Consider the following 16,779-nt stretch of genomic DNA (forward strand, 5'->3'; position numbering starts at 1 on the left):
AATGGATGATGAATGTGTGTATTTATAGATGATTTTGGGACTAAATTTTTTTAAAAAAATTAAAAAAAAAATCAAAAAAATGGTAATAAAATTTGTATATTTTTGGGAATCCAATTTTTTTTTTAATTTTTGGTATTATTTTCGATTTTTTTTAAAAAAAAGAAAGTGACAACGGCCAATAGAAACGCGTCACGTCACCCTGCTCGCTGGCACGGACGTGCTCTTAGCTAGGAGCAGCGTCGTGCCAGCGGCAAGAGCGCAATGGCGGACAGCGGTGTCGTGCCGCTGGCACGGACGGACGGATAGCGGTGTGCTCTCCGTTGTGGATGCTCTTAAGAGCATCCACAACCGTGCTCTTGCCAACGAGCACGGTTGTGGGCCCGACCCCACTTTTTCTGCCTGCTCTTAGGCAAGAGCACAACACCCACAGCCGTGCTCTTTCGCAAGGACGAGCATAAGGGTCCCACCATTCTATTATTCAATTTAAATAAAAATATTTTCATAATATTAAAATTCATTAAAAAAACCCGAAATAATATTACAAATTACAAATAAAATACAAATTACATAATTAAAATCCTAAAAAAAAAATTTACATAATTAAAATCCTAAAAATTAAAAACTACATAATAAAAATCCTAAAAATTAAAAATTACATAATTAAATTCATAAGTGACCGAATTTTGTCCAAATGGATGATGAATGTGTGTATTTATAGATGGTTTTGGGATTAAATTTTTTAAAAAAATATTCAAAAAAACGGTAATAAAACGGCTATATTTTTGGGAATCCGATTTTTTTTTAAAAAAAAAGAAAAAAAGAAAATGCCAACGGCCAATAGAAACACGCCACGTCGCCCTGCTCGCTGGCACGAGTGCTCTTAGCTAAGGGCACGTCTGTGCCAGCGGCAAGAGCGCAGCGGCGGACAAGCGTGTCCTTGCCAGCGGCAAGGACGGATGGTGAGCTTGTGCTCAGCGTTGCAGATGCTCTAAAAGTGGGTCCGGACCCACATCCGTGCTCGTTGGCAAGAGCACGGATGTGGATGCTCTAACTCCCAATTGCAACCGATAAGATTTAGCTATGATTTTAAATAATAATTTATTGATATTAAATTATTTTGTTATAATATTAATACTTAAATAAAATTGAAATGAGCATGCAACTACATATTTAATTTTGAAATTTTAATTAATAAACTAAATAAGCCATAAGTTTTAATGAGTAGTTCGATACTAATTAATCGTTATTTTATAAAATTAATGTACAACATAAATCACTAAAATAAAATATAATACTACTATGGAATGGTTAGTGCTGGCATCATGAGTTAAACTTAAAGCTATTTGGATAAAGTAGAGTTTGTAAAAGTTGACTCAATACGTTGCCGTGTAAATGGCCCAGCATCCATGCTATGTTGGGTTCCCACCATAGCAGGGGATCCACTTCCGGTGAAGGAGATGGATTTTATCCTCTAACTTTATTTTCATACAAAAATAAACAAAAAATCTTACACTGGTGCCAAAATGAACATTTCTTAAACAACCAAACTATTTTTCTTTTATGTTTAGTACACGACAAAATGTTTGAAGATTGTGCCATTTATCATTTGAATGCATTATATAAGAACACAATTATTTTGCAACAATACTTTTCATGGTTTTCTAATTCTATGGCGTTTGAATTGATGTTATATTATCCATAGTCTTTAATAACATATGTTTGATATGTTATATACTACCACTTTATAGTGTGAAATTCCAAAACTATCCTTTTGACTTTTTATAGTAGAGTGAACTATATAAATGATATATGATCTTTTACTTTCACACATAAATGGTACCTGATCTTTATTTTATATCGTTTTTGGTACCCATGGCAAAAATAACACTGGTAACCAAACATGTGTTTTTTTGTTATGAGGATATTTTTGGAAATTTCAATTAAATAGTACCAAAGATGTGATTTATTTTTTCTTCTTTTCTTATTTCAAATGAGATCTAACTCGAACTCAATCTATTAATGAAACTCTTAGTTCAAATGCAAATCTAATTAGCTACCCTTCAAATCCTAATTAAAGGATGATATTAAACTATTAAAACTTGTATATACATAAACCTAAAGAATAAACTACTTATATGTTTTTTAAAAGGAAAAAAATAATTACATTTATAATGTTAATTTCAGTGGGTTACCCGAACCCTATCCAAAACACGTTGATTCCTAACGTGTCGATCCAATAAAAACATGAACTCAATATGACCCAAACCCATTAATTTCATGTATGTTCATGTCGAATTATCATGTAATGTCAGATATTGACAGTCATACTCTCACATGCTCTCTCTCACATTTCATGAGCGCCACAATTTACCAGCAGTAATTTACATCATTAATATTATTCTAATTAAAATTTAACCATGTTTATTTTAATATATTAACACATGTAAGTAGCAATTAATGGCGTAATTAGTTTTTCTCTGGGCCAATTTAAAAGGGTGACAAATTGTGGGAGTTGAATTGCTATATGATCAATTAAGAAGGATGACACATTATGATTATTTCGAGTGCATGTGTATACATTAAAATGATATGTGATTCACAATGTATATTCATACAAAAATTGCATAATTATTATATTGAGTTACTAGAAGTAATTAGATCATAGGGATATGATCAATTGTTAACTACAGTATTTGCTAATACCAAATTCTAGCCATTCGATCTTTTTAGATCCAGTGGTGCCACGTGAAAATTCATGTATTAATTAATTCAAAAAAGTCCTTTTCGTCTTTACTTTTATATGATGGTTTTCATAATTCTCGCAATGTCCACAATAACAGTTTTAATGTCAACTAAATTTCATTGACATTGAACATGGATAGTGATAAAATGCAAACTCTATATATTGTACAAACCCCAAACTTTTCAATACAATGTCAACACAACGTCAACCCAATGTCAACACAGTGTAAAATTTCAAGATTTTGATGTCAACACGGTGTCAACTGCTGACACTGTGTTGATATTTTATGTTGCTGCTATTTTGTCATTTGTTGACCTTTTCTAAAGGTTCAGATCATAGTTTGAAGTGTGTATAATATTTAGAGTTTGCATTTGATTACATCTATGACATTATATATACTACTCCATGTGCTTACATGAGTGTGAAAGTAAAAAATATTGAAAATTCAAATAAAATCATCAATTTTATCATTACAACATATGCAATTAAGATCTTGTTATAATTCTTATATAATTACCTTTAATTTGATATGCGTCTTTTGAAAAAATAGTTTAAATCAAGATAGTTATATGAGTTTGAAACTTTGAGATATTTTCTAAAAGTTAGTTATAACTAATAAAATTCAATTTTCGTTAATAATCCCGATTGACATTATTAAACAACTAGTTGACATCGAGTATACACCTATAGATATTGTTGTAACTGTTAGTTGACATCGCGTGAAAATTAATCTTGACCTTTTATTTGAAGATCGGATGGACTAGAATTGGTAGTAGGAGTAGTTATCAATTTAAGGTATATTTTAGTTAGACATCTCCAACCATTTACACCAAACTCAAACCCATTTTTGAGAATACGTCACGCCAAAAAAGTAGTTTTACTCCAACCATTTACATCCAATTCAAAATTTACACCATTTTTGAGTTTTTGTTTCACAAAATTTTTGCAGTAACACCATATTTGGTCTTGTTTCACAAAAAACACCAAAAATGAGTTTTGTGTTTGGTGTATGGTTGGAGAAGATTTCTACGCTAAAACTCATATTTGGAGTATGGTTGGAGATGTTCTTAGCAACACTACGATATCATAAATATAAATGCTTCAATAAAATTTTGAGTTTGCATAAGTTATACAAAAAATTTATTAAATTGATACAAAAATGCCAAATGAAAATTAAGAAATTCGGACGAACATTAATAAAAATTTGAGTATGATTGTCTATTTGCGAATACTAATTTTTTGTTTATGTGAATATGATTCTTAAAACCCTTGCGTTTAGATGGCTGGTCTATTAAACCTCACTTCATCACTCACTCTCAACGCCCATGACTTCACTCGCCCCTAAATTCCGCAATCTTCTCCGCCTTCCTAATTTTTCCACCGGTAATTTCCACTTCTGCATTCTCTCTGTTGTTCCTTTCTTGCTTTCACAAAATTAATTTGCTGTTTGTTATTTCAAATTGTTGCTATGGGTTTAGGTTTTTATCCACTCACTTGTATATCTGATTGAAACGTGCTTTCTTTTCATTTTCTTCATTGAAGGATTTTATTGATTTTTCGGCATAATACTCGAAATAGCATGTGATTTTGTTACTTCATAAAAATTTTGGGGATTGAAAGATTTATTTTTATTTTTATTTTTTGACTTGGAAAACAGCGGCGTGTCCGCACTGGATATCGAATGTTTTCTTCTCGACTGGCTCATTCAACTCGGGAAACTCCCCTGACAAAGAGGGTATAGATGCCCCGGAAATTGAGGATGATGATTTTCTTTCAGAGAGGCCGGAGTTACAGCTCCAGGGCGTTGATCCCAGGAAAGGCTGGAATTTTCGCGGAGTGCACCGGGTATGTTTGTGTTTCTATTGATTCATTTTCTCACTGGAAACCTTCAGCTCATAGATAGGATAGGTGTATCATCTTCAGCAGTTGAGATATCTTTTTGTTTAAATTGTTATTTCTAGGTTTAGCTTCTTATTGTTTGAGTCTTGCATTGTTCATTTGAGATGGTTGACGTGTGAGTCTGGATCAGGTAAGTTAGTTCGAGTTGTGAGAGTTATAACCTGATGAGGATCTTTATTAAAAATCTGCATGAGTAATCCAGAATCAACAGCTTCGGAATATATTCATGGAATCTCTGATCTTGAATATGAACTTAGTAAATTGTGTGGTTTATTTTTACCAGGCTATTATATGTGGAAAAGTTGGTCAAGCCCCCATCCAAAAGATCTTGAGGAATGGTAGAACTGTGACCACATTCACTGTAGGAACTGGAGGTATGTTTGATCAGCGGACCATAGGTTCTCATGACTTGCCAAAACCAGCTCAGTGGCATCGTATTGCAGTTCACAACCCTATGCTTGCTGCCTATGCAGTGCAACAAGTTGTGAAAAAGTAGGAAGTTATCAATTTTTATTTTCTCTTTTTTTACTTTAACTTCAAATCTCCATATTTTTCTTGGAGTACCATCTAATATATGGAGCTCATTTCCAGTTCTTCTGTTTATGTTGAGGGTGATATTGAAACAAGAGTCTACAATGACAGTATCAATGGAGACATAAAAAGCATACCAGAAATTTGTGTGCGTCGTGATGGTATGTGAATTTGAATATCTATGCTTACTAACTGAAGTATGCTTTTGAATGAATGTTTGAAATAGATGTAATGAATAGTGAAATTCGATTGAAAGATCATATATATGTAGTTATTGCAGTAACTAATTAACCAGCAAATCTGATTAAAAATGCCTCAAACATATATATGCATTTTGATGTATTATGGTGGCTGAGAGTGAAGATTAATTTGTACTGCTTGTAGTTTATCATAGTGGATCAGTCAAGCATGTGTGGACTTATTTGAAAGCATCGCCCCCTTAAACTGGGTGTGCATTTGGCTTGTTCTAGGACTAACTTGTTTCCAGCAAGAGTTTTCTCATTGATCAAGATCGGCATTTCCATTCCAAATAAGCAGTTGCATCTGAAATTTGTTATACAAACCTCATCAGCCTATCATTTTCCAAAAGCGACTAACTAACCTATATTGTTGTATAATGTATCTGCTCTTATTAAGAGTATATTTTGCATTCTAGTTCTTGGCATTTTGTTTTGCTTCAGGAGTTTATACTTCATGCTGAAACATAAAGCACCGATGATTAGGGCTCAAGTAATCTAAGTTCTTTTACTACTAATATAGATTCATAATCATAGTAAATCTTGAAGTTGTGCCAGTGCAATCAGATCAAATTACTCAAATAGTTTGAGTAAAAGATGACCATTATGAGTTGTTATTTACAATGAAGTCTCATTTATACAGGAGTGTTTATTTAGTTGGAAAATTTGAAAGCATTGTAAAAGATCTAATACTGCTTAATAAATAGTAAAAAATTGGTACATATGTTTGCATGTACTTCTGTTACCGCTCAATCCTGAATTTTCGTACCTTTTCTTGTGAATCTCATTGTGGTCTAATAAGCTGCCTAATTTTGCAGGAAGGGTTCGGCTTATAAAGGCAGGGGAAAGTATGAGCAGTATTTCTATCGATGAGCTACGTAAGTTATCATGTATACTTGTGATCAGAGTTGTTGGAGTTTATTATCCATTTCTATTATTAGGTGAAGCAATGTCCCATTTATTTGCATGCAGGTGAAGGATTATTTTAGGGAAGTGCATCAACACAAGTTTCAGCATGTAGGCGGAAGAAGAATCTCAAAATAATGAGTGAAACTGATTCCAACAGGTCGAGACATGTCTTCTAATATCTGGCAATGTATATTGTTTCTTTCTTGCAGTTACCTTCACTTCTTTAAGTTTCTATTGATATTTTGTATTTTTCATAAATTTATAGTAGCTTGTAGCGGATCGATTAGGTATAATTCATGTGTGACAATCAATGTGGTGATAAATTTGAGTTTTGGTGATTGCTGCCCTTTATATAGCTGCATAAATCATAAGGATCTGTTAATTAAAGTTTGTAAAATCTAATTTTTTTTGGATTTGACCAACTAACACTCATATTCATTCTTCCATTAGAATTTGGAAGTTCATGTCAAAGTATAAACATTATAAGTGCAATGTAATAATGGAAGAAAAACAATGCAAATAATTACAGTGTAAACTTCTGTCAATATGATTCTCTCTTCTTGTACAGTGAAAGATTTACAATTACAAAATAGTGAATATATATGTAAATAAAAAAAACCTTGTATTACAACACCAACACTCATCCGTGGGATTAGAAAAAGTAAATAGCATGTATGCATATAAAAGCAAGAATCACCACTGCAAAATGGAAAACAGGAACAAATGACAATTTGTTAACACATTCCAATCAATGAATGCAAAGACGGATACATTAGGCTCTCACTTCTGAACGGTGGAGGCTGGCTTTCGTTTCCCGTCAACCACAGCTGGTTTCTTTCTATTTTTCACCGATGGCGAATTAGATCCATTCGCGACTTCCCTCGTTGGTGGTTGAGGAATCAGGCTCCTACAAATTACAAACACAAAATGAATGACAAAGGTTCTAGAGAGTAAAGCCATAAGCATCCATGCATAAACTTGAGCTATTTCAGTTGGATTAATATCCACATTTACCTTATTTCTGTGCTTTTCATATGCCTTTGATTTTGAGTAGGTGTTTTGGCTTTTGTTCCTCCCCCTCCATTTTGCTTGGCACCATTTGTTTGCCACTGGTAAACTGATTCATCACTAGCTTCTACTTCCGTGTATTCTAATTCTGCTGCACCATCAAATTGATTCCTTCCCAAACTGTTGTCTCGTCTTAGGACTGCAATTTTGCTCAATGAATGTTGTGGATATACCTTAGAAGTATAGCGTCTACACATCTCTGGTGACTGATCTCCTAAGTGGCTCTTCATCATAACCTTATCGACCCAATCACCAGAGACACTTCTTTCCTCTTCTGTTGACACCAAACTGATTGGAGAAGCCATCAAGTCCTCGCCATCAAACCTATGCATGCTCAATACTGCTAAGGACTCAGTCTGTCCCTGCAGTGGACAATGCACAAACGTAAAACAACTGCAGTGCAAAACACCGTTTCATGGTATGAGTTTCCTACCTCTCCCTTACCAACATCTCCTATACTTGGCCAAGATGGCGCTGGAGAATATGTAAAATATCCATTTGTGGCTCCATCTTCTACTCTCTCTTTCCGTGACAAGGCTGCTTTAAGACTAGCTATCTGCACGTAGTTGGATGCCAATGATTGATTAATGCATATGTTAATAAAGAATTTAACAAAACCGTGCCAAACCTGTTCTTTTAGTTCTCTGACATCCGGACTATCTTTGTTTGCTCGAGCAGCACCAAGCTCAACAGTAGACACACGTTCAGCAAACTTCAACATGCTCACTGTCTCTCCAAGAGCATCAGGTTCCGGGCTGATGTGAATGAACATTAGTGTCTTTGCCTGACCTCCTACAAAAACATGAACGATTAATCAGATGTTAGTAAGTAAAAGGTAGTACTAGAGAGATGTAGGCTGGCCTCGGATGCTGGCTGAATCTTACCTAGTGAATCTTGTAGAAGCTGCGTGAGCTTACTGTTTCTGTAAGGGATGTGCGACTGCTTTTGGGCAAGAGAGGCTATCACGTCGCCTAAAGCAGATAGAGAGCGGTTAATATGCTGAGACTCCTTCAACCTATCGCCGACTGCATCTGTTTTATCAGCTCGTTCGCTTCCTGCCAGGTCGACCAGATGCATACTACCACAAGTAATCGACCCAGATGTCAGATTTCTTCCTTGAACATGAACAGTCACGCAACTGCAGACTCATGCATGGATTCATGGTCAGTTTAACTCATTATAACAACAATGGGAAACAAAATCAAGAAAAGAGTAAGAAATTGTGCCTGTGAGAACGACTACTTCGCTCATTCATTGAAGTGGAACCAACTGCACGATTTTTAAGCCCAATGTTCATCAGGTTGATGACATCAGATGTCGATGAAACAGGCAAAATATTTGCACTTGGTACGTTGATACCGTTATGGGAGCTGTTGCGGATTTCTAATGTTGTAATGAGTTAAGGAAAAAAGACAAGCTCACAAAGAATTCAAAAAACAATAAAAAAACATTAACAACGACAAAATAACTTTTCTCCAAGGATATTTTTTATTGACACCATCAGAGACGAGGAGGTCTCTAACTTGTTCATTGTAGATTTCTATCATCTGGACAAAGACATCATATGACATGCTGTCTTTTCTCTGATGTGAGATGAAAAACAAATCACTCAGAGCTCGGTAATTTACACCTAAGCTTTCGGGTGTAAGTTCCTGGGGTCCAGTCTGCAGGTTAAAGGAAAAGATGAATTTGATAGAATCCAACTCTGAAAGAGATCTAAAGTAACATAATCTCTTACCATAGTATATGTTTTTCCTGAACCAGTTTGGCCATAAGCAAATATGCAAACATTATACCCGTCAAGCACCGAACGAATCAGTGGCTGTGTATCTGAAAATACATCTTCTGCAGAATCAAGAAACATTAGTACTTGTGAGACTTTATAAATCCAATATAAGAAAAGGAGGAGGTTAATCACCTTGGCTGGCAGATGGACCAAAAACCTTGTTGAGAGTGAACAACTTCTTCCCCTTCCCATTTTTTGCAGGAGTGATTACTGAGATAGTCTGTCCATCCAGAGCTTCTGCAGTACACAAACGCGTCTGCTTTCCCGGCAAAAAAAGGTCGTATTCGGCAATATACCCTTATATTTCCTGTGAAAATCCCAGCATCACTATGCCTAGACACTCTTCCTATAACATTCAAACCAATTGAAATTTACCTTTGAGGTCCTGCACTTGATTATACAGTTTGCGATTCTCCTCAAGAACCTTCTGGTATCGAGAAGCGGCACCAGCAAGGCCATTCAAGTGTTTACCTATCATCAAATAAGATTAACTTATTGATTTCTGTTTGCTTCAACGAAGGGTAAGGTGTAACAGATAATAAGTAGATACCTAGATAATGGAGTTCCTCTTGATACTTCATGTGTAGCAAATGTAGGTCTTCCTTTGTTGAGTGAAGAGTACTTTTGAGTTCCTACAAAGTGAAATACTATATGTTATTAAAAGAGACCAAATTGGAGAGTAGGAATTGTTTATAACATCCAATCTCTCATTTGAAGGACCTGTATGCTTCTTTGATGGTAATCAATCAAGTCTTGACGCTTGGAACTGTGTTGTTTGGGATTTCCATCGCGCGAATCATTCTTGGACCAACTCTCGTCTTTCATTATGTTTAAAGCCTTGCATAAAACCAAGAAAACTCAGCCCATGTTTTTTGAGGTTTGTAATGCACAAATCACTAAGATGCAACATTTAATTAGACTTTACCTCAGAACTCAGGCAGGAACTTGTAACATCCTTGTCTCTCAAACTCATTAAAATTCATAAACACCACGATGAGTTTATGAACAGTAAAATTCATTAAGATGCAAAATCCATCAGACCTCGACAACTTGATGCTCGTTGGAACTTGAGACATCCACACATCTTGAACTTGTTTCAGCCTATTGTAGCCACAAATGCAAAACAGCACTTAGAACTAACTTAATTCCTCTTTTAAGTTAATTGTTACTCTATTGAAACAGCATAAGCATTGTGAAACTAGTTAAAAGTAACAGAGCTTCTATTGAAACTCTAGACGAACAATCACGAGCCCCACCTGTTCATTTTGTCTTGCTAACCGCTGTTCAAATTCTTCCATAACTTTGCTTAGCATACTCCCAATGACCTGCAAAAACAAACTCCTTGAGTTTTTCGGAGGTAGAAACATGTACTCCTATCTACCATACCAGTGAGAAAATGCCGATGACTGAAACAATGGGAGACTGTTACATTTGTGCAATGAATGATGAAACATTGTGACCAATAAGTTTCGAGTAGCAGCTGCTCTCTACTCCAAAACCACGTACCATAGGGATATCATCTTGCTTATTATCAGAAAGAAGCTCACGAACAAACAAGTGCAAGGCATCAGAGGTACCCTGAAAATGGAAGCACGAGATCACTTCTTCGCCATAAAAAAACAGCTAATGCGACACATATACGAGCAGTAAACATACAAACCATTTCATTAAAGTCCTGGCCGTTGTGCTCAACAACGGATGAGTTCCTTGAGAGGGAATTCACAAACAGATCATCAGAACTCTTCCTGAAAAATTGCTTGGATGCCGAATGAGGCTTCCAAGTTCCACAGAATTTCCACACTCCTTTCCCACCCCTTTCCTTCCACTCATAGTAAGACTTCAGAGCCAGCACACAGTTTACAATTCTTGAACTATTCCCTCCCTAATGGTTAAGATATTAAATCAAGCATTGCAAAAGTTCAATCAGATCAATAACATAAATTACTATGGTCTATGCACCTGTTCGAGATCAGAAGCTTCAAAAACTGGAATCCCCAATTCCTCTGCAGAATTGAGAAAGTTCCTAACATTCTCGAAATATTGGAAGGCCGAAAGAGTAGCACCATCCGGAACAATCACACTGCCCGAAGGCGCCTCAACTACCTACAGGAAATTGCAGCATCCAATAATAGAAAGTGGGAACACAGAAGATGAGATTGATTATTCAAGAGCAAGATAAGTAAGGCCTACTTTTGGAATGGCGGCTGGGTGAATTGATGGAGTACGTACTAAACAAGCCCAACAGCAGTAAAGCCCATCAGCCTAAAAAAGAGTATCAGTTCGGCATGACTAAAGAGTATCAGTCCGGCATGACTAAAGAGTTCAGTTCGGCACAACCAAAGAGTTCGGCCCCAGCCTACAGCTCAGTAAAAGCCAACCAATCAAACTCTGCTTTCAGGTCGGCATCAAGCTCTACTCTCAGATCGGCAAAAGCTGCTCGGCAATAATTCAGCAGTTCGGTCTCAGTATTCGACCGAACTAGGAGATAGTGGACTCATGCAGGATTTCCACCTCCACTACACCCACGATCTATTTAGTGGTGTCAAGCAGTCATTAACTCATGCAGGATAGTGGACCCATGCAAGATCGCCACGATCTCCACGACATCCACTACCTAATAAATGGTGCTGCATGCCACGATCTTGGTTCAATGTATAAATAGAACCTAGATTAGATAGATAAGGTTAAGTTCTGTTAAGCTCTCTAGAGATAAAAGATCAAATAGCAAGTCTGTATTGTAAGCTGTAAGAAAACAGATCAAGCAATACAACTCTGCCATCTTTTCTTCCCGTGGACGTAGATTTACCTCAGTAAATCGAACCACGTAAATTCATTGTGTCGTGATCTGCATTTTCCTGCATTCATCAACATCAGAAATTCGCGGATTCATCACTGGCGCCGTCTGTGGGAAGCAGAGAACCAAATTTGTGATAAAGCGAATTTTTGACCCTTTTTCCACCCCAAAAAAATGCATACCAGATCACACACTACCCGTAATACCGTTCGTGAAAACCATGAGGAAGCTAGTCCAGCCCGCAGGTCCGGAAAACAGCCTCGGGAGACATCTACTTCCAGTTTTCACGATGAAGGAACAAGCCGCTCAAAAGGTCCACACACCGAGTCTTCCCAGCAGCCTGATTTGAATGAGGCTGTCAAGCTGTTCTTGGCTGAGAAGCAGGATGAGTTCTTAGCCTTCCTGCAAAAGAGCCAACAGCCGAAGACGAAAACGGTAGATTCTCCTTCCTCATCCAGACATGAAAGTCACTACCGCAGTAGTGCCGTGTCTTCCAGGAAGAAGAATCCTCAACCCCGACATGTTCCTGTTCCTCCTCGGTACCGGAATCACAGGAGATCTCCATCTCCTCCATACCGAAGAGATGTCGGGTTCGCCATGTACGGAGCATTGAAGACTCCGTTCTCGGACGATATCACCCGAACTCCCCTTCCACAGAACTACCGAACTCCGTCGATGACTTATGACGGGTTGGTGGATCCTCATGACTTCCTGGGACGCTATCAGTATAATATGGCGAACCAGGGTCTCAATGAGGTCCATGTGCAAGCTGTTCCCCGAGCTGCTCATCGGGAACGCCACAAGGTGGTTCGACAGCCTTCCTCAAGGCAGCATTAGATCCTACCGAGATCTAATGGATGCTTTCCACAGGAGTTTCTTTCAGAAAGCGGAAGCCCGGATCACTTCGGCTCAGCTGCTTTCTATACGTCAAGGTCGCGACGAAAAGATCAGCGACTTCATGACGAGATTCCACAAGGAATGCCTACAAGTAGATTATCTCAACGATCTACTTGTCATTTCGGCATTCCAAAATGGAATCCTGCCCGGAGCTCTCTACAGAAAGCTCGTGGAATGCAGTCCGCAAACAGCTCAAGAGATGTGGGACATTGCGGACAAGTTTTCTCGTGCCGATGAGGCAGACCGTCGAAAACGGTCTTTAGACAGCTCATCTAGAGAAGACAAAAAGAAGCCCGATCATAGCGATCAGAGGCTTCCTCGCCGAACACCTTCCCCACCAAAGGAGGGATAGCGGTCATCCGAGGTGATCGAAAAAGAGCAAGTGTGTTCGCAGATTGCGCTTAAAAGTGCCGAGCAATCAGTTCGGCACCATCAAGCATAGCAATCACAGCAGCCGGAGTCAGAGGCAGGCGAAATGACCGAAGTCACACCGGAGCCGAACTCGATGGTGTACGGCACTGAAGCCGTGATTCCGGTTGAGATCGGCATACCCAGTCCCCGAACTCAATTTCTCCTCAGAAATGAATGGTGACGGACTGAGAGCCGAACTAGATCTTGCCGAAGAAAGAAGAGAATTGGCCTGCATAAAAGCAGCCAAGTACAAGGAGCAAGTAGCCCGGTATTATAACCAAAGGGTGAAAAAGCTGCAATTTCAAGTGGGAGATCTCGTCTTGAGAAACAACGAAGTAAGCCGAGCAGAAAAGCTGGGCGAACTCGAACCCACATGGGAAGGTCCATATCGGGTGTCAGAAGTCCTCGGCAAAGGGTCTTACAAATTGACTCGTGTCAGGAGCACAAGTACCCCGAACATGGTACGTTTCCAACCTCAAAAAGTTCCATTTGTAAGAGACAGTCCGGTCAGTCTGTCTTGAGTCCTGTTCGGTCAATGTGCTTTCTTTGGTTTGCTTGGTCTTTGTTTGTCTCTGTGCGTTTTGTCTGTGTGTTTTGTCTGTCTCTGTGCGTGTCGTCTCTTACAAATGTTACTGAGGTATCTTGTTCTTCGAAGGCTGATCCCCTTCTTAGAACATATATAAGCCAACGATTGTGTGTCAAAGCTTCTAAAGAGGATACAAGACCACAATTCCGCTTAAGAAACAAGCACTTCGTCTGAAACGAACTGCAATAAGCCAACGATTGTGAAGTCCAAGCTTCTAAAGAGGATACAAGACCACAATTCGGCTTAAAAATCAAGCACTTCGTCTGAAACGAACTGCAACAAAAGTCCGATTCACGCGATAAAACTTGCCTGAATTAGGACAAGGGAAAGTCCGATCCACGCGATAAAACTCGCCGAATTAGGACAAGGGAAAGTCCGATCCCCAAGTTAGGACAACGGAAAGTCCGATCCGAGCGATAAAACTCGCCAAATTAGGACACAAACCAAGTCCGGTCAAAGAAGAGTTCACTTCATCAGACCGAGGACAAACATCAACTTACCCCGTACCTTTATCCAGAATGCCGAAGTGATTCACTTCGCTTTTCGGGGGGGGTAGTGATGGAGTACGTACTAAACAAGCCCAACAGCAGTAAAGCCCATCAGCCTAAAAAAGAGTATCAGTTCGGCATGACTAAAGAGTATCAGTCCGGCATGACTAAAGAGTTCAGTTCGGCACAACCAAAGAGTTCGGCCCCAGCCTACAGCTCAGTAAAAGCCAACCAATCAAACTCTGCTCTCAGGTCGGCATCAAGCTCTACTCTCAGATCGGCAAAAGCTGCTCGGCAATAATTCAGCAGTTCGGTCTCAGTATTCGACCGAACTAGGAGATAGTGGACTCATGCAGGATTTCCACCTCCACTACACCCACGATCTATTTAGTGGTGTCAAGCAGTCATTAACTCATGCAGGATAGTGGACCCATGCAAGATCGCCACGATCTCCACGACATCCACTACCTAATAAATGGTGCTGCATGCCACGATCTTGGTTCAATGTATAAATAGAACCTAGATTAGATAGATAAGGTTAAGTTCTGTTAAGCTCTCTAGAGATAAAAGATCAAATAGCAAGTCTGTATTGTAAGCTGTAAGAAAACAGATCAAGCAATACAACTCTGCCATCTTTTCTTCCCGTGGACGTAGATTTACCTCAGTAAATCGAACCACGTAAATTCATTGTGTCGTGATCTGCATTTTCCTGCATTCATCAACATCAGAAATTCGCGGATTCATCATGAATCTTGTTAAGAGCATTGCAAAGTATAATCCCACTTCGGAGACCAAGTCGAAAATCTTGTTCAGATGGGTGATCAGGCAAATCCCTTGCTGTAACCACTCCCACCATCTTCCTCAACCAGCCGGCCGCATCACATCTCCTCAATGCTGCATTGCAACACCATGTCTCAATTATTCAAGAATGCAGCAATATGATTGATCATCACTAGACATTGATTTTGGAGGAACATGGTAAAATTGAGATGATTAGTGAAAAGGGTTAGTATCATACAAGCTTTTTCTGCTTTTCTTGAGGCCAAATCCATGTCGTTCAGGCTCTTGCCTTGAAGTGCGTCGACTTGCAACATTCCTTCCGCCATCAATCAGAAACTCACCAAGAAATACTACTTGAACTAAGTGTGTTTCTTCAACTTTCAAAAATCAGAATGCATGCTGTTGTATTCACGAGATTCCCATGTATGCATAGGCGCAAAAATGGTCTTTTTTCACCAATAAGTGTTGGGTTGTTAATATCTGATGAAGGATTACAGAGAACAAGGAGAAGAAGAGGGCAGAGGGAAACGGCGGGGAAGTTAAAGAGAGAGAAGATTGAAAGAAGAATTTTTACCCGTAAACTTTTTTGGTTTAAATTTATTCCTTGTATCAAAATACGGGATTTTGATGCTTCTTATTTGGGCAAAATATATGGAGTAGTATAATTTCCCATTTTATCGCCAAATAACACTAGAAAAGTTTGATGCATGGCTTGATTTGGGTATTATTGGATGCATAATCCTATAGGATAAATATTTTATCAACTAAGATGCTTTGTACTGTATGTATATTTTTGGATGAAGATTTATTACTAGTTGTCACTTTTTGGCTAGTATGTAAGGATTATAAATATAATAAATATTACTATTATAAATAAGTAATTTCAACTTATTTTTACTACTATTATTGGTAATTGGCAACATGGGCTTTTGAAGATTATGACATATTTAAGTTACACCTGAAGAAACAAGAAAAATTATTATTATCAATTAAAAAAATAAAAGCGAAAGACCACGCGACGGGCGGCAGCCGGCGGGAGAGAAAACAGACTAAAATATTAGAGAAAAAAACACAGAAGAAATGGCAGCGGAATGGTGTGAAGGAACGTGGAGAACACTGCCATTTAAAGATTTATCAATACAAATAAACGAACATACATCAATAATAATAATAATAATAATAATAATAATAATAATTACTGGAGTAGTATTATATTAGGTGCTATTCTTATTATTATAACTAAGTACAATGATACATAATTTAAAAATATATTTTCATTAGTTATTAATTGATACTATAATAGTAGTAATATTGATTAACAATATGAATTTTAAATGTTATTATTATTATTTAATAATATTACATATATGTGTAAGAATTCTGAAACTAAGAAAAAAATAACAGAGAAAAGCTGATGATTAAGAATCATGAAAAATGGCACTAGTTTCATTATTTTTTTTGGATTCTTATTATTTTCGTTGTTTGATAAAAAAAATGAAATAAACATCAAAATTCAAAAACAAGAAATAAAATTGTTAACAGACTCTTGCCATACAAATATGCCCACTTTCACTATCGTTAAATATTTCAATTCGCCAAAAAGACATACTCCATCTAACACTCAATAAACAAAAATAATTATAAAGATTAG

The 16,779-nt window shown here is 37.6% G+C and overlaps 1 protein-coding gene and 1 pseudogene across 1 annotated transcript; one reads left to right on the forward strand and one right to left on the reverse strand.

Annotated features, from left to right (window-relative positions):
- The first annotated feature begins 4,002 nt into the window (after positions 1-4,002).
- LOC121793637 (single-stranded DNA-binding protein, mitochondrial-like) lies at positions 4,003-6,669 on the forward strand. Its single transcript, XM_042191672.1, has 6 exons — positions 4,003-4,126; positions 4,401-4,588; positions 4,926-5,134; positions 5,234-5,334; positions 6,228-6,287; positions 6,382-6,669. The coding sequence occupies exons 1-6, from the start codon at positions 4,069-4,071 to the stop codon at positions 6,396-6,398; spliced, it is 633 nt and encodes a 210-aa protein (XP_042047606.1). The 5' UTR covers positions 4,003-4,068; the 3' UTR covers positions 6,399-6,669.
- Positions 6,670-6,779: 110 nt separating this feature from the next.
- LOC121796672 lies at positions 6,780-15,454 on the reverse strand (annotated as a pseudogene).
- Between the last annotated feature and the right edge of the window lie 1,325 nt (positions 15,455-16,779).

Source organism: Salvia splendens, chromosome 3, assembly GCF_004379255.2.
Source record: "Salvia splendens isolate huo1 chromosome 3, SspV2, whole genome shotgun sequence".
Lineage (NCBI taxonomy): Eukaryota > Viridiplantae > Streptophyta > Magnoliopsida > Lamiales > Lamiaceae > Salvia > Salvia splendens.